At 43.7% G+C, this 18,340-nt stretch overlaps 2 protein-coding genes across 5 annotated transcripts; both read left to right on the top strand.

The window, feature by feature from the left end:
* Positions 1-271: 271 nt before the first annotated feature.
* LOC106577963 (E3 ubiquitin-protein ligase TRIM7) lies at positions 272-14,663 on the top strand. 4 transcript variants are annotated; one of them, XM_045701457.1, is made up of 10 exons: positions 272-523; positions 678-832; positions 1,969-2,594; positions 2,767-3,000; positions 3,591-3,686; positions 5,597-5,718; positions 11,211-11,322; positions 11,501-11,648; positions 11,871-11,897; positions 13,508-14,663. In XM_045701457.1, the coding sequence occupies exons 3-10, from the start codon at positions 1,971-1,973 to the stop codon at positions 14,062-14,064; spliced, it is 1,920 nt and encodes a 639-aa protein (XP_045557413.1). In that variant the 5' UTR covers positions 272-523; positions 678-832; positions 1,969-1,970; the 3' UTR covers positions 14,065-14,663. The 4 variants fall into 4 exon arrangements, with proteins under 4 accessions (XP_045557413.1, XP_014011935.2, XP_014011933.2 ...); XM_014156460.2 differs by lacking the exon at positions 11,871-11,897; XM_014156458.2 differs by lacking the exon at positions 272-523 and having other exon boundaries at positions 610-832.
* Positions 14,664-14,834: 171 nt separating this feature from the next.
* On the top strand, positions 14,835-18,147 carry LOC106577967 (zinc-binding protein A33). The gene is made up of 7 exons (XM_045701460.1): positions 14,835-14,941; positions 15,361-15,944; positions 16,036-16,131; positions 16,365-16,598; positions 16,721-16,868; positions 16,972-16,998; positions 17,136-18,147. Exons 2-7 carry the CDS (start codon positions 15,363-15,365, stop codon positions 17,714-17,716), a joined length of 1,668 nt encoding a protein of 555 aa, XP_045557416.1. The 5' UTR covers positions 14,835-14,941; positions 15,361-15,362; the 3' UTR covers positions 17,717-18,147.
* Positions 18,148-18,340: the final 193 nt, after the last annotated feature.

An 18,340-nucleotide genomic window follows, 5' to 3' on the forward strand; every position in this document is an offset into this window, starting at 1 on the left:
CCTTCCTCTCTGTCGGGGAATTGAACCATTGTCTCCCATGTGCCCTGCCCATCTCTGGTAATGCCCATATGGAAGACTATCGAATGCTTCTCAAAGATGCCCTCTGGTGGTCAAACTAGCACTAACAGAAAAAAATGGCTGACGATTAAATGACATGCCACAGAATGCTGCGGCAGCTCGCAAGGTGTGCGGTAGTATGACACAACTTTTAAAGGAGGAACCACTGTATTTATGACCTTTGTAAAACCTGACGAGAGAGAGAGAGAGAGAGAGAGAGAGAGCACAATATACACCCAAATGGCCACGTGTTGACATAACTTACATCTAAAGTGAGAAGTACGGCATTGTGTGATGTTGACATTCACATTTTAGTAACTTAGTAGACGCTGTTACCCAACAATTAGGGTTAAGTGCCTTGCTCAAGGGCACATTGACAGATGGTTCACCTAGTCGGCTCAGGGATTCAAACCAGCTTTCGGATACTAGCCCAACCCTCTTAACTGCTACGCTACCTGCCACCCCGGTATGTCTATTCTATGCGTTACTAATTCTTGTGTTGAGTGTATGACCCAATCTTACAAATGTTAATCATTGAAAAAGTGACCTAGGGCTGTAAGCAAAGAATGACAAAAGCCATTGCCTAATAAAGGGGTAATCTTGTTCCCCTTTGTGCACAGTGGTCGTGGAAGTATAAATTGATAAATGAGGTGAAGAGGCAGAGGGAGAGAGGTATATTTTGGGGAGTGGGGCTGTTGGTGGCAACAGTGTCATGTGTCAGTGTTGGTCAGAGCAGTCACTGTCTACAGTGGTTCTCTACAGCAGCTGCCTTCTGGTGAGTGTTCCCATATCTCTCTTTTTCTCTGTCTCTGTCTAGCTCTCTGTCTGTCTCTGTCTCTCTCTTTCTCTGCACGTTTTCTCTCTACCATAACTGCTTCAGCAAGAATACACTTAAGGTATTGGGAATTCTATAATGTATTTTTGATTGTGTTTGTATTCTATCAGGACAGATGGGAAAGAGTTTAATATAGCTTGATCTCAGCTTTTTTGCTTTTGTACTAAGCTGTTGAAATATCTTGATTGTGTACTACAGGCGGATTGGAGGATGCATATGAAAAATAATTAGTAATTTTCTGAGGATTAAATGGCTTGACAAGATCCAGAAAGTCTCTTTGTGGTTCTAATAATAGCAATCTATTTTTCCTCCTGAAGTTAACACTCATTCACATATGTAAAACCATTGGATTGATATACCAGTCATCTTTCAAATCCATGAAGAGAAGTGCACACGTCTGGAGAAAGAAGAGCTTATACGGATGCACCCAAGTTGTTTATGACAGAGAAAGCAGAGCAGATCTAAGAATAGCCAAACTTCTATCCATGTGTGCATTCCAAATGGCGCCATATTCCCTTTATAGTGCACTACTTTTGACCAGAGCCATGTGGGCACTAGTCAAAAGTAGTGCACTGCATAGGGTATTATGGTTCCATTTGGATCGCAGGCCATGTGTTCATAAATGCTTGTTGCCCAAATTAAAAAGCGGGTGGGCCAGGGGTGCACATAGTTTTAACATGCTGACAACCTGCTTTCCATATCAAACAACTCTTGCCTAGTCTATTGAACATGGGGGATAATTCAAGTAAAGAATGCCCACACGCTTATCAACAGATCTCGCTTGGCTGCTCATCAGAAGTGGCAAGGGCTGCATTTGTTGTGTTATAATAGTAATTCTTCAAGAAACACTAGAAATTAATTTCTAATATTCTGTTTCGAGAAATATATTTTGGAGACGAAATTAACATACTTCATGAAGACCTTTTTTGTTTTAAAATACACCTGATCTTACTGCCTGCTTTATGGCCTGCATCTCACAGGTCAGTTATCACAGGTTGGACAACGATCCCAATGTCAATGAAGTGTCACAGAACACTGCAATGTAAAGTGTGACTGTGCATGGTGTTCTCTGCCAGCAATGGCTTACTTTGCAGGAAATAATGGAAATCTGGCGGAGGAGCAGGTCCATTGTTCCATCTGTCTGGACGTGTTCACCAACCCTGTCTCCATCCCCTGTGGACATAACTTCTGCCGCTGCTGCATCCTAGACTACTGGAAGACCACCGCCCTGTTCCAATGCCCCATGTGCAAGAAGACCTTCTTCAAGAGGCCCGACATTAGCATCAACACCGTCCTGAGAGAGATTGCAGAGCAATTCAAGGACATCAGGGTTAGCAATGCAGTGCGTCTCCAACAGCAGGAGCTGAAAGAGGAACATGAGCTACAAAAGAAGATGGAGGAACAGAGAAAGGAGCAGGAGGAGAAAAAGATGGAGCCGGAAACTAAGAAGAAAGAACAGCAGGATCTGGTTCAAAAGCAGCAGAAACTTCTTCAGGAGCTCAGGCTGAATCAAAAGATGCAGAAGCTACAACTGCAGCTAACGACCAGCCAGGAACCAGAGAAAGTAATGGATTCAAAACCAGAGGAAAAGCCAAAGGCACCACCAGCCCTTGCTCCGCCCTCTCCACCCCACACTCCCTGGGGCGAGGTTTCTTGTGATGTCTGCATGGGTGATCGCATGAAGGCGGTCAAGTCCTGCTTGGTGATATAAGATTCTTATTAGATTTGTTTGTTGTGTTTTGGATAATATATCATTTATACATTTCTTGTCTGTTATATTTTGATGCTGAAGATTATTCAAGTTGATGTTTGTTCTGAAAAGCGCTTAACAATTATAATCATTTATTATGATTACTTTTATGAATTATTCGTAGGTGTGTCTGACGTCATACTGCGAGGAACACATGAAGAACCACAACACCCGCTTCACTAAGCACAAGCTGATTGAGCCTGTGGCTAACCTGGAAGATAGAATGTGTCCGAAGCACGAGAGGCTCCTGGAGCTCTTCTGTAAGAAGGACCAGATGTGTGTGTGTGTGCTGTGCACCGAGACGGACCACAGAGCCCACTATACCGTCCCTGTGGAGAGGGAGTGGTCTGACAAGAAGGTGAGAGGAATTCCCTAGACTTGAGGTTAAGTCCTAACATCCAATTTTCTCTTAGTCATGCATTGATGTCAGTGAGAGACTGGAAGTTAAGATTTGCCCCATACTTGGCAAAGACTATACTGTATCTGAACGTGTTGAGGATGAATTGGAGTTCATTGAATTGGTTTATAATTTTCGAAGACATAGCAACTCTTCAGATGTCAAGGCCTGATGCACATAGCATGGAAAGCAAAATAGTATAGTCTCATTGTGATGTTGCATCACATTATGGCCAGAAGATTTTAGACATTTATAGTCCACTACTAATAAAACCGACATACAGTGATTGCCATTGTTGTTGTAAAAGTAACTTTCAGAAGAGATCAAGTGTATTTATGTAAATACACCAATAAAACACTACAATTTGTGAGGCCTAGCCCTAGATTTTATTGGAAGAGAATATGCTGCCTACCCTGAATTCCAGTCTGCTTGCGCTGTCATGCCAAGTCCTTGTTGGTCATTGTCAACATGTTGTATAAGCAGATCTGGGACCAAGCTGTAGACCGCCTGCTGTAAGATGAATTAACTCTCACCTACGTTTTCCACATCAGGCTCAGGTGAAGAAGACAGAGATTGATGTACAGCAGATGATCCAGGACAGACTGAAGAAGGTGGAAGAGATCAAACAATCAGTGGAGCTGAATAAAGTGAGTTATTTTGCTGCTTCGAAAATGGCACCCTATTCCCTACATAGTGCACTACTTTTAACAATACGGGCCCTGGTTAAAAGGTACCCTGTTCTGTACATAGTGCACTACTTTTCATCACAGACTTGGGTCCTGGTCAAAAGCAGTACTCTACAGCATATAGGAAACAGAGGTTAAATGATTTTATTTATTTTTTACCTTTATTTTATTTAACAAGGCAAGTCGGTTAAGAACAAATTCTTGATTACAATGACGGCATAGGAACAGTGGGTTAACTGCCTTGTTCAGGGGCAGAACGACAGATTTGTACCTTTTCAGCTCGGGGATTCGATCCACCAACCTTTCGGTTACCGGTCCAACACTCTAACCACTAGGGTACCTGCCGCCCAGTTGTCAAGGTGACAGTTGGGATTCGTACTGTACAAGAGATTAAATCATAGATATATCAGGGATATATTTTGACAAACATGGTGAGATGAACTTGTGGATACTATTTGTATGTCTCTGTGTCCAATATGAAGGAAGTTAGAGGTACTGTAGTTTCGTGAGCCAATGCTGACTAGCATTAGCTCATTAAGCTAACGCTCATGAGCAATTGAACTAGTTAGCCACTTCCTTCAAACTGCACGCAGAGACATAAAAATGGAACCCACAAGTTCATCTGACTCTGGGGAAGTAGATACAGGGCCTCATTGCCAAAATCCTGAAGAATACCTTTAAGGACCAGAGTTAACATAATACACTGCTGGATTCTAGCATATAATTTAGCTTTGTACATCGGCCCAATGTGGGGAGCAGGGTTGACACAATACATTGCTGTTGGATTTTGTAGGGTAGATCCGTATTTTAGCTTCAAAGTATTTTCCTTCCTTTATCGAGATGTAGAAAAACACACAATGTAAATGTATCCTCCTCAGGCAACCTAAAGGTCATCTGACAGAAGGGGTGGATCTCAATAACGTCCTGGCACACTCAAAGCCAACACTTCAGCCATAAAGACCAAAGAGTCTGGAGGGGGCTACATCCCAAACAGCCCCCTATTCCTTATGTCGTGCACTACTTTTGACCAGGACCCTGGTTAAAAGTAGTGCACTTATTAGGGAATAGGGTGTCATTTGGTATGCAACATGGACCTCTTGGCAGGGTTGTAGTATTAACCTTATTGATGTGCTTACTACAGGGCGTTAGAAAGAATACTGTAGAATACTACTGCCGCTGCAGCTGCTGCTCAAGAAATGGTATCCTCTTCTACACACTAGAGGGGTGTCCCAATATAGTATAATAATAACATTGATGATACCCAGTTGCTAAGAAGTAAGCAATATTCAAACGTGTAATAATCAAATGAAATTGTATTTGTCACATGCTTCGTAAACAGCAGGTGTAGACTAACAGTGAAATGTTTACTTAGGGGCCACTTCCCAACAATGCAGATAGAAAAAATTGAAAGATAATAACACAGGGAATAAATACACAATGATAATTTACTCATTGTAACACTGCTCTAAAATGGTATTTACCATGTTATGAAGTCTAAATATTGTGAAGTATGATCCAGTACCCAGAGGGAATACCATAATATAAACAACTAGTATGCACACTGCTGTAGTCACAACTGGGGTTACAAAATTCCTGAAACTTTCAATAAATTCCCTGGTTTTCCAGAAATCCTGGTTGGAGATGTCCGGATTTCCTGATTATTCCCTTCTGATTCCAGAAATCCTCCAACCAAGAAAACCACGGAATTTATAGAAAGTTCAAGGAATTTTGCAACACTAGTCTCAATTATGCAGTTACAAATATTTAAATACCATGTAACAATGTATAATAACATTGTAATTACTATGGTATATGTGGGACCCCAGAATGCAATACTGCTTCACCTTAAGTAATGGTACTCCCTGCTATAGTCCAGCGCCCAGAGGGAGATCGAGGACAGCAAGCAGATGTTCCAGGAGCTGATTCGCTCCATCCAGAGGACCCAGACTGAGCTGGTGCTGGCCATCGAGGAGAAGCAGAGCGAGACAGAGAGGTGTGTAGGGGAGGTACTACAGTATCCATAATGCTCTGTGTCGTGTATCCGGTGTTATCTTACTAAAGAGGTTCCTGATGGAGAAAATGGCGCTGACAGATGGCAGCTCTGCTTCTAGCTCCTAAGCAACTTTTCAGTGTTTCGTTTTTTTGTCTGTTATTTCTTACATTATTAGCTCAGAAAGTTTTTTGTGTTATTACATACAGCCGGGAAATAACATTTGGATATCAGATCGGTGGTAACTCATCAGCATTACGACCAGAAATATTACTTTCCCGAATTGGATCATTTGTTCGTACCCCACAGGGCAATTGAACTTATCCCAAAGGCTGCTCCAAGATGCCACCGGCAAAGAAGAGGTATTCGGAGTGGACTTCTAGCCGACTCAGGAAGTGTGCACACCATCCATCACTTCAGAGTATTTTACTAGCTAATGTTCAGTCCTTGAATTATAAAGTAGACAAGCTCACGGTGAGGATCTCCTTCCTGAGAGACATCAGGGACTGTAACAAACTCTGCTTCAAGGAATCATGGCTCTCTCCGGAAATATTGTCCCCATCCATATAGCCAGCTGGGTTCTCAGTATATCGCGCAGACAGGAATAAAGAACTCTACGAGAAGAAGAAAGGAAGTAGCATTTGTTTCATGATTGACTACTCATGGTGTGATTGTGATAACGTACAGGAACTCAAGTCCTGTTGTTCATCCAACCTAGAATATCTCACAATCAAATGTCTACCGTATTACCTCCCAAGAGAATTCTCTTTGGTTATAGTCACAGCCGTGTATATTCCCCTTCAAGCCGATACCATGACGGCCCTCAAGGAATTACACTCGACTTTGTGCAAACTGGAAACCACATATCCTGAGGCCGCATTTATTGTAGCTGGGGATTTTAACAAAGCAAATTTGAGGAAAATGCTACCAAATTTCTATCACCTTTTTGACTGCAGTACTCGCGCTACAAAAATTCTTGACCATTGTTATTCTCCTTTCCGGGATGACTGCAAGGCCCTCCCCCACCCTCCCTTCAGCAAATTAGATCACTACTCCATTCTGCTCCTCCCTTCCTATAGGCATACACTCACACAGGAAGTACCCGTGCTAAGGTCTTTTCAACGCTGACCAATCAGAATCCATGCTTCAAGATTATTTTCATCAGGTGGACTGGGATATGTTCCGGGTTGCCTCTGAGAATAACATTGACGTATTCACGACAGGGTAACTGAGTACATCAAGAAGTGTGTAGGGAATGTTGTTCCCACTGTGACTATTAAAACCTACCTTAACCAAAAACCGTGGATAGATGGCAGCATTCGCACAAAACTGAATGTGCGAACCACCGCATTTAACCATGGCAAGATGACTGGGAATATGGTCCAATACAAACAGTGTAATTACTCCCTCCGTAAGGCAATCAAACAGGAAAAACATCAGTACAGAGACAAAGTGGAATCGCAATTCTATGGCTCAAACACGAGATGTAGTATGTGGCAGGGTCTACATACAATCACGGATTACAAAGGGGAAACTAGCCATGTCACGGACACCGATGTCTTGCTCCTGGACAAGCTAAACACCTTCTTCGCCCGCATTGAGGATAACAGTGCCACCGACACGGTCCGCTCCCAAAGACTGTGGGCTCTTTTTCTCCATGGCCGACGTGAGTAAGACATTTTAATTGTGTTAACCCTCGCAAGGCTGCCGGTCCAGACAGTATCCCTAGCCGCATCCTCAGAGCATATGCAGACCAGCTGGCTGGAGTATTTACGGACATATTCAATCTCTACCTATCCGAGTCCAATTGCATCAAGATGTCCACCATTGTTCCTGTACCCAAGAAAGCAAAGGTACCTGAACTAAATGACTATCACCCTGTAGCACTCACTTCTGACAAAATGAAGTGCTTTGAGAGGCTAGTTAAGGATCATATCACCTCCACCTTACCTAACACCCTAGACCCACTTCAATTTGCATACCGCCCCAATAGATCCACACATTATGCAAATGCCATTGCACTGCACACTGCCCTATTCCACCTGGACAAGAGGAATACATGTGTACATGCTGTTCATTGAATATAGCTCAGCCTTCAACACCATAGTACCCTCCAAGTTCATCATTATGCTTGGGGCCCTGGGTCTGAACCCCGCCATGTGCAACTGGGTCCTGGACTTCCTGACGGGCCGCCCCCAGGTGGTGAAGGTAGGAAACAACACCTCCGCTACGCTAACCCTCAAAACAGGTTCCCCACAAAGTTGCGTGGTCAGCCCACTCCTGTATTCCCTGTTCACCCATGACTGCTTGGCCACGCACATCTCAAACTCAATCATCAAGTTTGCAGACAACACAACAGTAGTGGCCGTATTAACAACAATGACAAAACAGCCTACAGGGAGGAAGTGAGGGCCCTGGCGGAGTAGTGCCAGGAAAAAAACCTCTCCCTCAACGTCAACAAAACGAAGGAGCTGATTGTGGACAACAGAGAGAGCACGCCCATATTTACATTGACGGGACCGCAGTGGAAAAGGTGGAAAGCTTCAAGTTCCTCAGCGTACACATCACTGACAATCTGAAATGGTCCACCCACACAGCCAGTGCGGTGAAGAAGGCGCAACAGCGCCTCTTCAACCTCAGGAGGCTGAAGAAATTTGGGTTGGCCCCTAAGACCCTCACAAACTTTTACAGATGTACATTTGAGAGCATCCTGTCGGGCTATATCACAGCCTGGTACGGCAACTTCGCCACCCACAACTGCAGGGCTCTCCAGAGGGTGGTGTAGTCTACCCAATGCATCACCGGGGGCACACTGCCTGCCCTCCAAGATTCCTATGGCAGCTGATGTACAGGAAGGCCAAAAAGATTATCAAAGACGTCAACCACCCTAGCCACAGCCTGTTCACCCCAGCTATCATCCAGAAGGCGAGGTCAGTACAGGTGCATCAATGCTGGGACCGAGAGACTGAAAAAGAGCTTCTATCTCAAGGCCATCACTGCTAAATAGGCATCACTAACCGGCTACCACCTGGTTACTCAACCATGCACCTTAGAGGCTGCTGCCCTATATACATAGACATGGAATCCTCCAGGCCGGCTCGGTCCTCCCCTCCTGCTCCGTGGCTCGACGACTCACTGCGAGCTCACAGAACAGGGCTCCGGGCAGCCGAGCGGAAATGGAGGAAAACTCTCCTCCCTGCGGACCTGGCATCCTTTCACTCCCTCCTCTCTACATTTTCCTCTTCTGTCTCTGCTGCTAAAGCCACTTTCTACCACTCTAAATTCCAAGCATCTGCCTCTAACCCTAGGAAGCTCTTTGCTACCTTCTCCTCCCTCCTGAATCCTCCTCCCCCTCCCCCCCCTCCTCCCTCTCTGCGGATGACTTCGTCAACCATTTTGAAAAGAAGGTTGACGACATCCGATCCTCGTTTGCTAAGTCAAACGACACCGCTGGTCCTGCTCACACTGCCCTACCCTGTGCTTTGACCTCTTTCTCCCCTCTCTCTCCAGATGAAATCTCGCGTCTTGTGACGGCCGGCCGCCCAACAACCTGCCCACTTGACCCTATCCCCTCCTCTCTTCTCCAGACCATTTCCGGAGACCTTCTCCCCTACCTCACCTCGCTCATCAACTCATCCTTGACCGCTGGCTACGTCCCTTCCGTCTTCAAGAGAGCGAGAGTTGCACCTCTTCTGAAAAAACCTACACTCGATCCCTCCGATGTCAACAACTACAGACCAGTATCCCTTCTTTCTTTTCTCTCCAAAACTCTTGAACGTGCCGTCCTTGGCCAGCTCTCTTGCTATCTCTCTCAGAATGACCTTCTTGATCCTAATCAGTCAGGCTTCAAGACTGGGCATTCAACTGAGACTGCTCTTCTCTGTGTCACGGAGGCTCTCCGCACTGCTAAAGCTAACTCTCTCTCCTCTGCTCTCATCCTTCTAGACTTATCTGCTGCCTTTGATACTGTGAACCATCAGATCCTCCTCTCCACCCTCTCCGAGCTGGGCATCTCCGGCGCGGCCCACGCTTGGATTGCGTCCTACCTGACAGGTCGCTCCTACCAGGTGGCGTGGCGAGAATCTGTCTCCGCACCATGTGCTCTCACCACTGGTGTCCCCCAGGGCTCTGTTCTAGGCCCTCTCCTATTCTCGCTATACACCAAGTCTCTTGGCTCTGTCATATCCTCACATGGTCTCTCCTATCATTGCTATGCAGACGACACACAATTAATCTTCTCCTTTCCCCCTTCTGACAACCAGGTGGCGAATCGCATCTCTGCATGTCTGGCAGACATATCAGTGTGGATGACGGATCACCACCTCAAGCTGAACCTCGGCAAGACGGAGCTGCTCTTCCTCCCGGGGAAGGACTGCCCGTTCCATGATCTCGCCATCACGGTTGACAACTCCATTGTGTCCTCCTCCCAGAGTGCTAAGAACCTTGGCGTGACCCTGGACAACACCCTGTCGTTCTCTACTAACATCAAGGCGGTGACCCAATCCTGTAGGTTCATGCTCTACAACATTCGCAGAGTACGACCCTGCCTCACACAGGAAGCGGCGCAGGTCCTAATCCAGGCACTTGTCATCTCCCGCCTGGATTGCTGCAACTCGCTGTTGGCTGGGCTCCCTGCCTGTGCCACTAAACCCCTACAACTCATCCAGAACGCCGCAGCCCGTCTGGTGTTCAACCTTCCCAAGTTCTCTCACGTCACCCCGCTCCTCCGCTCTCTCCACTGGCTTCCAGTTGAAGCTCGCATCCGCTACAAGACCATGGTGCTTGCCTACGGAGCTGTGAGGGGAACGGCACCTCCGTACCTTCAGGCTCTGATCAGGCCCTACACCCAAACAAGGGCACTGCGTTCATCCACCTCTGGCCTGCTCGCCTCCCTACCTCTGAGGAAGCACAGTTCCCGCTCAGCCCAGTCAAAACTGTTCGCTGCTCTGGCACCCCAATGGTGGAACAAGCTCCCTCACGACGCCAGGACAGCGGAGTCAATCACCACCTTCCGGAGACACCTGAAACCCCACCTCTTTAAGGAATACCTGGGATAGGATCAAGTAATCCTTCTACCCCCCCCCTTAAAAGATTTAGATGCACTATTGTAAAGTGGTTGTTCCACTGGATATCATAAGGTGAATGCACCAATTTGTAAGTCGCTCTGGATAAGAGCGTCTGCTAAATGTCTTAAATGTAAATGTAAATGGAATCGCTGGTCACTTTAAATGGAACACTAGTCACTTTAATAATGTTTACATACTGTTTTATGCATTTAATATGTATAGACTGTGCTCTACTGTATTTTAATTCCATTCTTTTACTTTTAGATTTGTGTGTATTGTTGTGAATTGTTAGATACTACTGCACTGTTGGAGCTAGGAACACAAGCATTTCGCTACAGCGGCAATATCGTCTGCTAAATATGTTTATTTCACCAATAAAATGTGATTTTAAGTTAACACTATGGTGTCCTGTCTCTTTAATAATATAAGGTGGTCCCAGGGCCTCTTAGGGGATCTGGAGCAGGAGATCACTGAGCTACAGAGGAGGAATAAAGACCTGGAACACCTCTCATGCACAGAAGACCACATCCACTTCCTACAGGTTGGAATTATTTCATACATTCCTTTCATTGTCAGTGCATAGCAGAATATAATTGTGTGGTACCCAAGCATCATCAGAATGTCCACACATTTTAGAGTCTTGATACTGTAGAAATATGGCACACAAATATATTGCATAGGTAGATTGACTCACCGTTTTTTCATATCTCTCGATGTAGAGTTTCCCAGCCCTGTGCAGGCCTCCAGCCACTAAGGACTGGTCTGGGACCAGGGTTCACTCTGAAGTGTGTGTTGGGCTCATCAGAAGAGCAGTGTCGGAACTGGAAGAAACACTGGCTAAAGAAATTGAGAAACTGGTGGACACTGGTAGGTTTCTGATTCCTCTTTACATGAGGTCCACACCTTCAGGGGCGGGTTCCAGGACACAGATAGTCTAGCCTTAAAATAAAAAGTATTTTCAATGGAGATTCCCCATTGACTGTGCTTTTCGGTCCAGCAATAGGCTTAATCTGTGTCAAGGAAACTTTCCCCCCAATGTTCTATATAGCAAATTATACATTGATATTGATTATTTCTTTTATTTTACAGAGCTGAAGAGAATTCCAAAATACTCAGGTGAACATTTTTCTTTTCCCTGTAATCCATAGATGTCCCTGTGAAATTATCCACAATTCTAGTCCTTAAAAAGTCACAAGCAACATTGTAACTGGTACAATTGAAGCTGCTGATAGAAGTTTTCTGTAGATGCAGACCTAGGATCAGTTTACCTTCCCCGACTAGTGGTGCACGGTCAGCTGAATGTTCACCTGCACCTGCCTGCAATTGCTAGTAACCCATCCGCAACCACCCGGCTATATGAGAAAATCAAAGGCCCACACCCGACCCTAACCCGCTAATATAAAAAATGCACTAGGATACAGTCAGAGATCTCAGAATGATTTTTTGACCGGTGGAGAAAGATTTTTTTTTATTGTCTATGTTTCTGCTTATGATTTTAGGACATTTTGGTAGGCTATTTGTTAGTCAACTTGTCTATAATCAGATGCATGCAGTTTGTTTTTTGCTGTTATAAATTATATTGTCCTAGAAAAGGGTTTTCTAAACTCGGTCCTGGGAACCCCCCTGGGTGCACGTTTTGGTTTTTGCCCTAGCACTACACAGATGATTCAAATAACCAACTCATCATCAAGCTTTGATTATTTTAATCAGATGTGTAGTATTAGGGCTAAAATCAAAGTGTGCACCTGGGGGAGGACCCCCCCCAAGTGTGGCAAACCCTGTTCTAGAAGACTAAATAAACCTTTGCTCACCAGAAAAATGTAATAAATCGAAAGAACAAATGCTTTAATCTAGTTGACATCGGTAAAGTTTTCTCTGTCATCTCTGACCGGTTGTAAGGAAATAGATTATGCATATTTTATGTGGTTGAAAAATGTTTAAAAAAAATGTAGGTTAAAGACAGTATCTAGCTGCATTTGCATTATCTCAAGAAACTGAAGAAAAAAAATCATATTTCTCCACTTCTGTTCTTTGAAAGAAATGCTTAATTCTGCAGGAGTTAATATTAAGGCCATGTGAGAGCTTATACAGACATACAGTCAGTGTACTGATTTCAGTTTCCATTTAACCATCTGAAGAGTTGGCTACAGTTCCCTTGACGTGCCATAGGTCTATTTGAAATGCCTGTGGAATTTGTATAGCGCCTCACAATCACACAGTAGGACTCTGCAATAACAAGGTGGTGTGTTAGCCTACTTGTGCACAGCCATTTCAGTGTGCTCTGGGTGTTGAGCAAGTGTCAACTCCTTCTACTCCAAACACAGAAGTCGGAGTCGACTCCAAAAATCCTGGAGTCGTTTACCCCTAGTCGGACTGGAGGACAGTTGCTATCCATTGGACCGCTGCGGTTGATGGCCCAAAATTCTGGGGCAGGGCATAGTGAAGGATCAACTGAAGCTTTGGGTAGAAGCAGATCCATGATCAGTTTACCTTGCCCAAAAAACTAACCTCAACCATTAGGGGAGTTACACATAACTGACCTAAGATCAGTGTGCAGGTGCAATTGCATCCTATTCCTATATATTCCACACATCTCTAACACCTTTAACAGGTCCTCCTGAAAAATGTATATTGAGACTAACCTTATTTTTTTTTTTACAGTACTTTCAATGTAATTTCATTGCATTAAATACTGTAGCTCACACATTTCTCCTCCCCATTCTCAGTTGACCTGACACTTGACCCGGACACAGCCAACCCGTGGCTCCAGCTCTCAGAGGATGGCCGACAGGTACGACACCTCGGGGCGTGGCAGGACCTTCCGGACGTCCCAGAGCGTTTTGACACCGTGGTCATCGTCCTGGGCTGTGAGGGCTTCAGCACCGGGCGGCACTACTGGGAGGTTCAGGTGGGAGACAAAGACGACTGGTACCTAGGCGTGGCCAAGGCATCGGTCAACAGGAAGGGCCGGATCGCCATCAGCTCCTCCCAGGGCTACTGGGCGCTGGCCATGAAGAAAGGTCAGGAGTATAGGGCCTCCACGACCCCGCCGTTAACGCTGACCCTTGACCCCAAGCCGAAGAGGGTCGGGGTGTACGTGGACTGTGAGGAGGGCCAGGTGTCATTTTACAATGTGAGGGAGAGGAGTCATATCTATACGTTCATGGAGGACAGCTTTAAGGAAAAGTTGTTTCCCTTCTTTTATTTGTACTGTTGTGATAAACAGTCGGATACCATAGTAATCTGTCCGGCCAATGAGAAGACTGAGATCAAGCAATGCTGAGAAAGACTGCAACTCTGAAAGACTACAATTCTGTGTGCAGAAAATACTTCTTTTTTTTCATGGTGATAACAACATAATTTATTATGGTGGTGTCGAGTCCCCCTCTCACCCATATCAGTTGAACCTTGTTGAGAAAGACTGCAGCTATGACGAACAACTCTGAAAGACTACAATTCTGTGTGCAGAAAATACCTTTATAGAACAAGAAGGCCAGCACACTGTTAAAGCTCCCAATTCACCGATTTAATGACAACGTTTCGATCCAAAACGGATCTTTGTCAGGTCAAACAAACGGAATTCTCACATCCCAGAAAATACCTTAAAATATAATCTTGGTAGGTAGGGTGGTTGTTTTTTTTCTTATTTTTTTTTATGTTTGTTTTTTTTATGGGATATTTCCTGTTCGTTAAAGTCTAGATTAAATATCTGAAAGAAGATGAATCTAACAGACATTGGTTTCATCCCAGGACCTTGAATGTATCTATGAGGATGACAGTACTGTTCTCTAACTTGCACTTTAGCACCTATTTACATATCCAACTTACATTGTGAAAAAAATATGACAATGATTTTGAACAATAAATGTATGATTGTCTTTGGTCCATGTCTTGTGAGATTTTGAAAAGTTTTAACACACTCAATCTGAAAATGTAGGTTTCACGTGGGTATGTTTTGTGTTAGAGTTTAAAGTTTCCCTTTCAGCAAAATTATGGCACTTAGCCCCTCCCTCTGAAACATTCCTCCTCCTCTCTTTGTAAAGGGAATATAATACAGTACCGTTTGTGAGTACGTGTGTTTCGCTGTTTTCATTCTTGTGGTGCATTTTGAAAAGTGAGCCCAGGCATTTTTTTTGTAGTTTTTCTTCTTCACAAAACAGGTAAGCTTATGTTTTTTTGTCTTACTTTGGACTTATTTAGTTATGTTCGGGTTGTTGCTTTCTTTAAAAAAGTGAAAAAACTGATGTTTTTCATCTTGAGGTTTTGGTTAATTGGCTGGAGGTGTTGGGTTACATGTATGTAAATTGAGTCACTCAACAGGGTGGAGACCAGTCTTATTATTGATGATAACTGCCTTTGCTTGCAGTGTAGTTCAGTTTTAGCTGCTTAAAATGTTGTGCATGTACTTACATTTTCTACATATTTACATGTGTATTTACAGTATTTTCACTGTAATTTAGCTGAAGTAATTTCTTATGAACCTCATCAATACTGTGCTAAAATATATGGGCCAAAGGTACAAAAATGATATGATTCAAGAGCCATAATAATTTAATCATAACATATCTCCCAACCATAGAGATGTCATCACTGAATGTTGACAGCAGCCTTCTACCAGAAGAGCAGTTCCTGTGCTCTATCTGTTGGCATGTGTTCACTGATCCAGTTACCACTCCTTGTGGCCACACCTTCTGCAAAACCTGTATTAGTGGACACTGGGATAACAGTGAGATATGCCAGTGTCTAAAATGTCAGAAACGATTCTACGTGAGACCAGAGGTCTCCACCAACTCTGTGATAGAGGAGATATCAGTGCATATCAAGAGAAGAAGAATTGATATACCAGAATGCTTAGCTGCTCCTTGGGAGGTTGCTTGTGATGTTTGTTCCACAATGAAGCTCAAGGCTCTGAAGTCCTGCCTGGTGTGTCTGACCTCTTACTGTGAGATTCACCTGGAGCCTCATCAGAGAGTGGTGAATCTGAAGAGACACAAGCTGATCGACCCTGTGGAGAACTTGGAGGACAGGATGTGTAAGAAGCACGAAAGAGGCCTGGAGCTGTTCTGTAGAACTGATCAGACATGTGTGTGTGTTTTGTGTACTGAGACTGACCACAAGTGTCACAATACTGTAACCATTGAAGAGGAGGGAGTAAAAGAAAAGGTAAGACCTTTAAATTCCATTTGTTTCTATCATTCTTTTTTCGACAACATCTTAATTTCCTTCATGCATACTTGCTATGAATTTTCCACAGGCTGAGCTTGTGTCCATTATGGCAGAGGTGCAGAAAATGATTCAGGACAGACATGCAAAGATGGAGGAGATCAAACGCTCAGTGGTGCTCAGCAAAGTAAGTTCTGACAAAAATAAAATATGTTATATTACCACACTGGATTGCCACAATGTTTATTTGGCCAGTGGCAAAATGTGTATACATTCTTTTAAACCAAAATGAATATTTGTCAATCAATTGATCCGATGGCAGGTATCTTCTGTATTCAAGCAGTTTATAGTAGAGTATTAACCAAATATTCTGCTTTTGAAGTAATTAACTCTACATGTAATTATTATTTTTTTCATTAGAAAAGTACTGAGAAAGAAGTGGAGGACAGTGAAAAGCTTTTCACTGAACTGTTACAGTCTATAAAAAAAAGGAGAACTAAGCTTGTCAAGGTAATAGAGGAGAGGCAAAAAGCAGCGGAGAGGAGAGCTGAAGGGCTCACCCAACAGTTGGAGCAGGAAATCACTGAACTACAGAGGAGAAGTACTGAGCTGCAGCAGCTCTCACACACTGAGGACCACCTCCACCTCCTACAGGTCAGTGTCCCTCTCTGTGATCAATAGGTTAGGGTTAATCTATATCGTCAATATACTGTAAATGCATCAAGTGAAAACTCGCTGAACTCATGAGATAATAAATACATTTTTGGGAGTTGTAGAGTTTGCCGTCCCTTCGCACCCCTTTGTCTACTAAGAAATGGTCCAGGGTCAGTGTTAACACTGATCTGTGTGTGGGGACTTTGAGAAGAGCCTTGTCTCAAATTGAGGAAAACATAAGAGGAGAACTAAAAGTTCTTACAGAAATAGGTAAGATTCCTTTTGACCAATATATTAAAGAAGCATTTAACAAAATCAGTCCTATTGTATTCTGTCTGGATTGTTTAATGATGTGCTGTCTATTTTCTTACAGAACTCACAAGAATGCAAGAGTTCAAAGGTGATATAATTTGTAATTTCTTTGAGAATGATAACGAAGTTAATGGTAATTAACAACCATGATATGGCCCATAATTGTGCTGTATGTTTTGCAATTGTTATCGAACTGATATATTGGCCCATATCTCTGCTCCTCAGATGAAGTCACTCTGGACCCCAACACTGCAAATCGTTGGCTACAGCTCTCTGAAGACGGAATGCAAATAAAGTATGCCAAAACAGCCCAGACAGTGTCTGACAATCCAAAGAGGTTTGACTACTACTCAGCGGTCTTAGGAGAGAAGGGCTTCATCTCTGGACGCCATTACTGGGAGGTCCAGGTGGGCGTGAGTGGGAGGTGGGAGGTCGGCATTGCCATGAGGGCCGTCAACCGGAAGAAGGCGGTTAAAAAGAACTCTGAACATGGCTTCTTTGTTCTGTCAAAGAGCAGATACTTGGGGTATGAGGCTGGTTCTTCACCCCCTACCACCCTCAATCTGAACCCCATACCGAGAAGAGTCGGTGTGTATGTTGATTACGAGAAAGGGCAGGTGTCTTTTTATGATGTGCTGGCAAAGTCACACCTCTACTCATTCCTTGGCCTGTCCTTCACCGGGAAACTTTACCCTTACTTTTACCTCTACAGCATGAAAAAGAAGTCTGAGTCGCTGGTCATTTACATCGATTGGATAAAGAAGTACAAAGACCATTTGAGGAGACTCTCCAATACCGCAAAGTGAAGATACTCACCATAAAAGGCTAGATATTATTACTCAATAGTACTCTATATTACACTAAATTAAATGACTTGGCACACCTCACTAGTTTCCTCTGACGTAATAAAATCCTATATCATGTTTATATAGCATGTGTTTCCTCACAAACAACAGTAAAAGTCATAAAATGAAGGAATACAAAGTTTTTATGTTGTCATCAAATATGTGTGTGAAATTCTGCTGAATTTACATGTTTCAAACATTTTTGTATGTATAAGATTTGCAAGAGAGGAAAGTACAATTGATGACATTGAACAAGGAAAGAGCAACTCCAACAGCGTGAACTAGTATTTGCACACAGGCCTGCTGTGGCTGTGACTTGATTGTACCTATGATTATTACAGTATTTTTTTCTGCCTTGCCATTTAGCATTAAATGCCTATTTGCATATTCTACCTACTCTCTCAGATGTGTATTGCACACTATGTGAAAACATGTACATAGATTTTCAACAAAGGTTTATGTTTGTCTATTCTCCATGTCGTGTAAGATTGTTATCATAAAGTATGAAAAACCTACACCTCAAGTTGAACATTTGGCCGTCACCTGTGAATGTTTCCAGTGAGAGTTCTAAGTTTCGTTTTCAGT

This window comes from Salmo salar, chromosome ssa18 (assembly GCF_905237065.1).
Source record: "Salmo salar chromosome ssa18, Ssal_v3.1, whole genome shotgun sequence".
Lineage (NCBI taxonomy): Eukaryota > Metazoa > Chordata > Actinopteri > Salmoniformes > Salmonidae > Salmo > Salmo salar.

Coding starts and splice junctions, on each gene's coding strand:
- LOC106577963 (XM_045701457.1), top strand. CDS start 1,971: ATGGCTTACTTTGCAGGAAATAATGGAAATCTGGCGGAGGAGCAGGTC. Junction 3,687..5,596: donor AATCAGTGGAGCTGAATAAA/GTGAGTTATTTT, acceptor TCCCTGCTATAG/TCCAGCGCCCAGAGGGAGAT. Junction 11,898..13,507: donor GAGAATTCCAAAATACTCAG/GTGAACATTTTT, acceptor CCCCATTCTCAG/TTGACCTGACACTTGACCCG.
- LOC106577967 (XM_045701460.1), top strand. CDS start 15,363: ATGTCATCACTGAATGTTGACAGCAGCCTTCTACCAGAAGAGCAGTTC. Junction 15,945..16,035: donor AGGAGGGAGTAAAAGAAAAG/GTAAGACCTTTA, acceptor AATTTTCCACAG/GCTGAGCTTGTGTCCATTAT. Junction 16,132..16,364: donor GCTCAGTGGTGCTCAGCAAA/GTAAGTTCTGAC, acceptor TTTTTTCATTAG/AAAAGTACTGAGAAAGAAGT.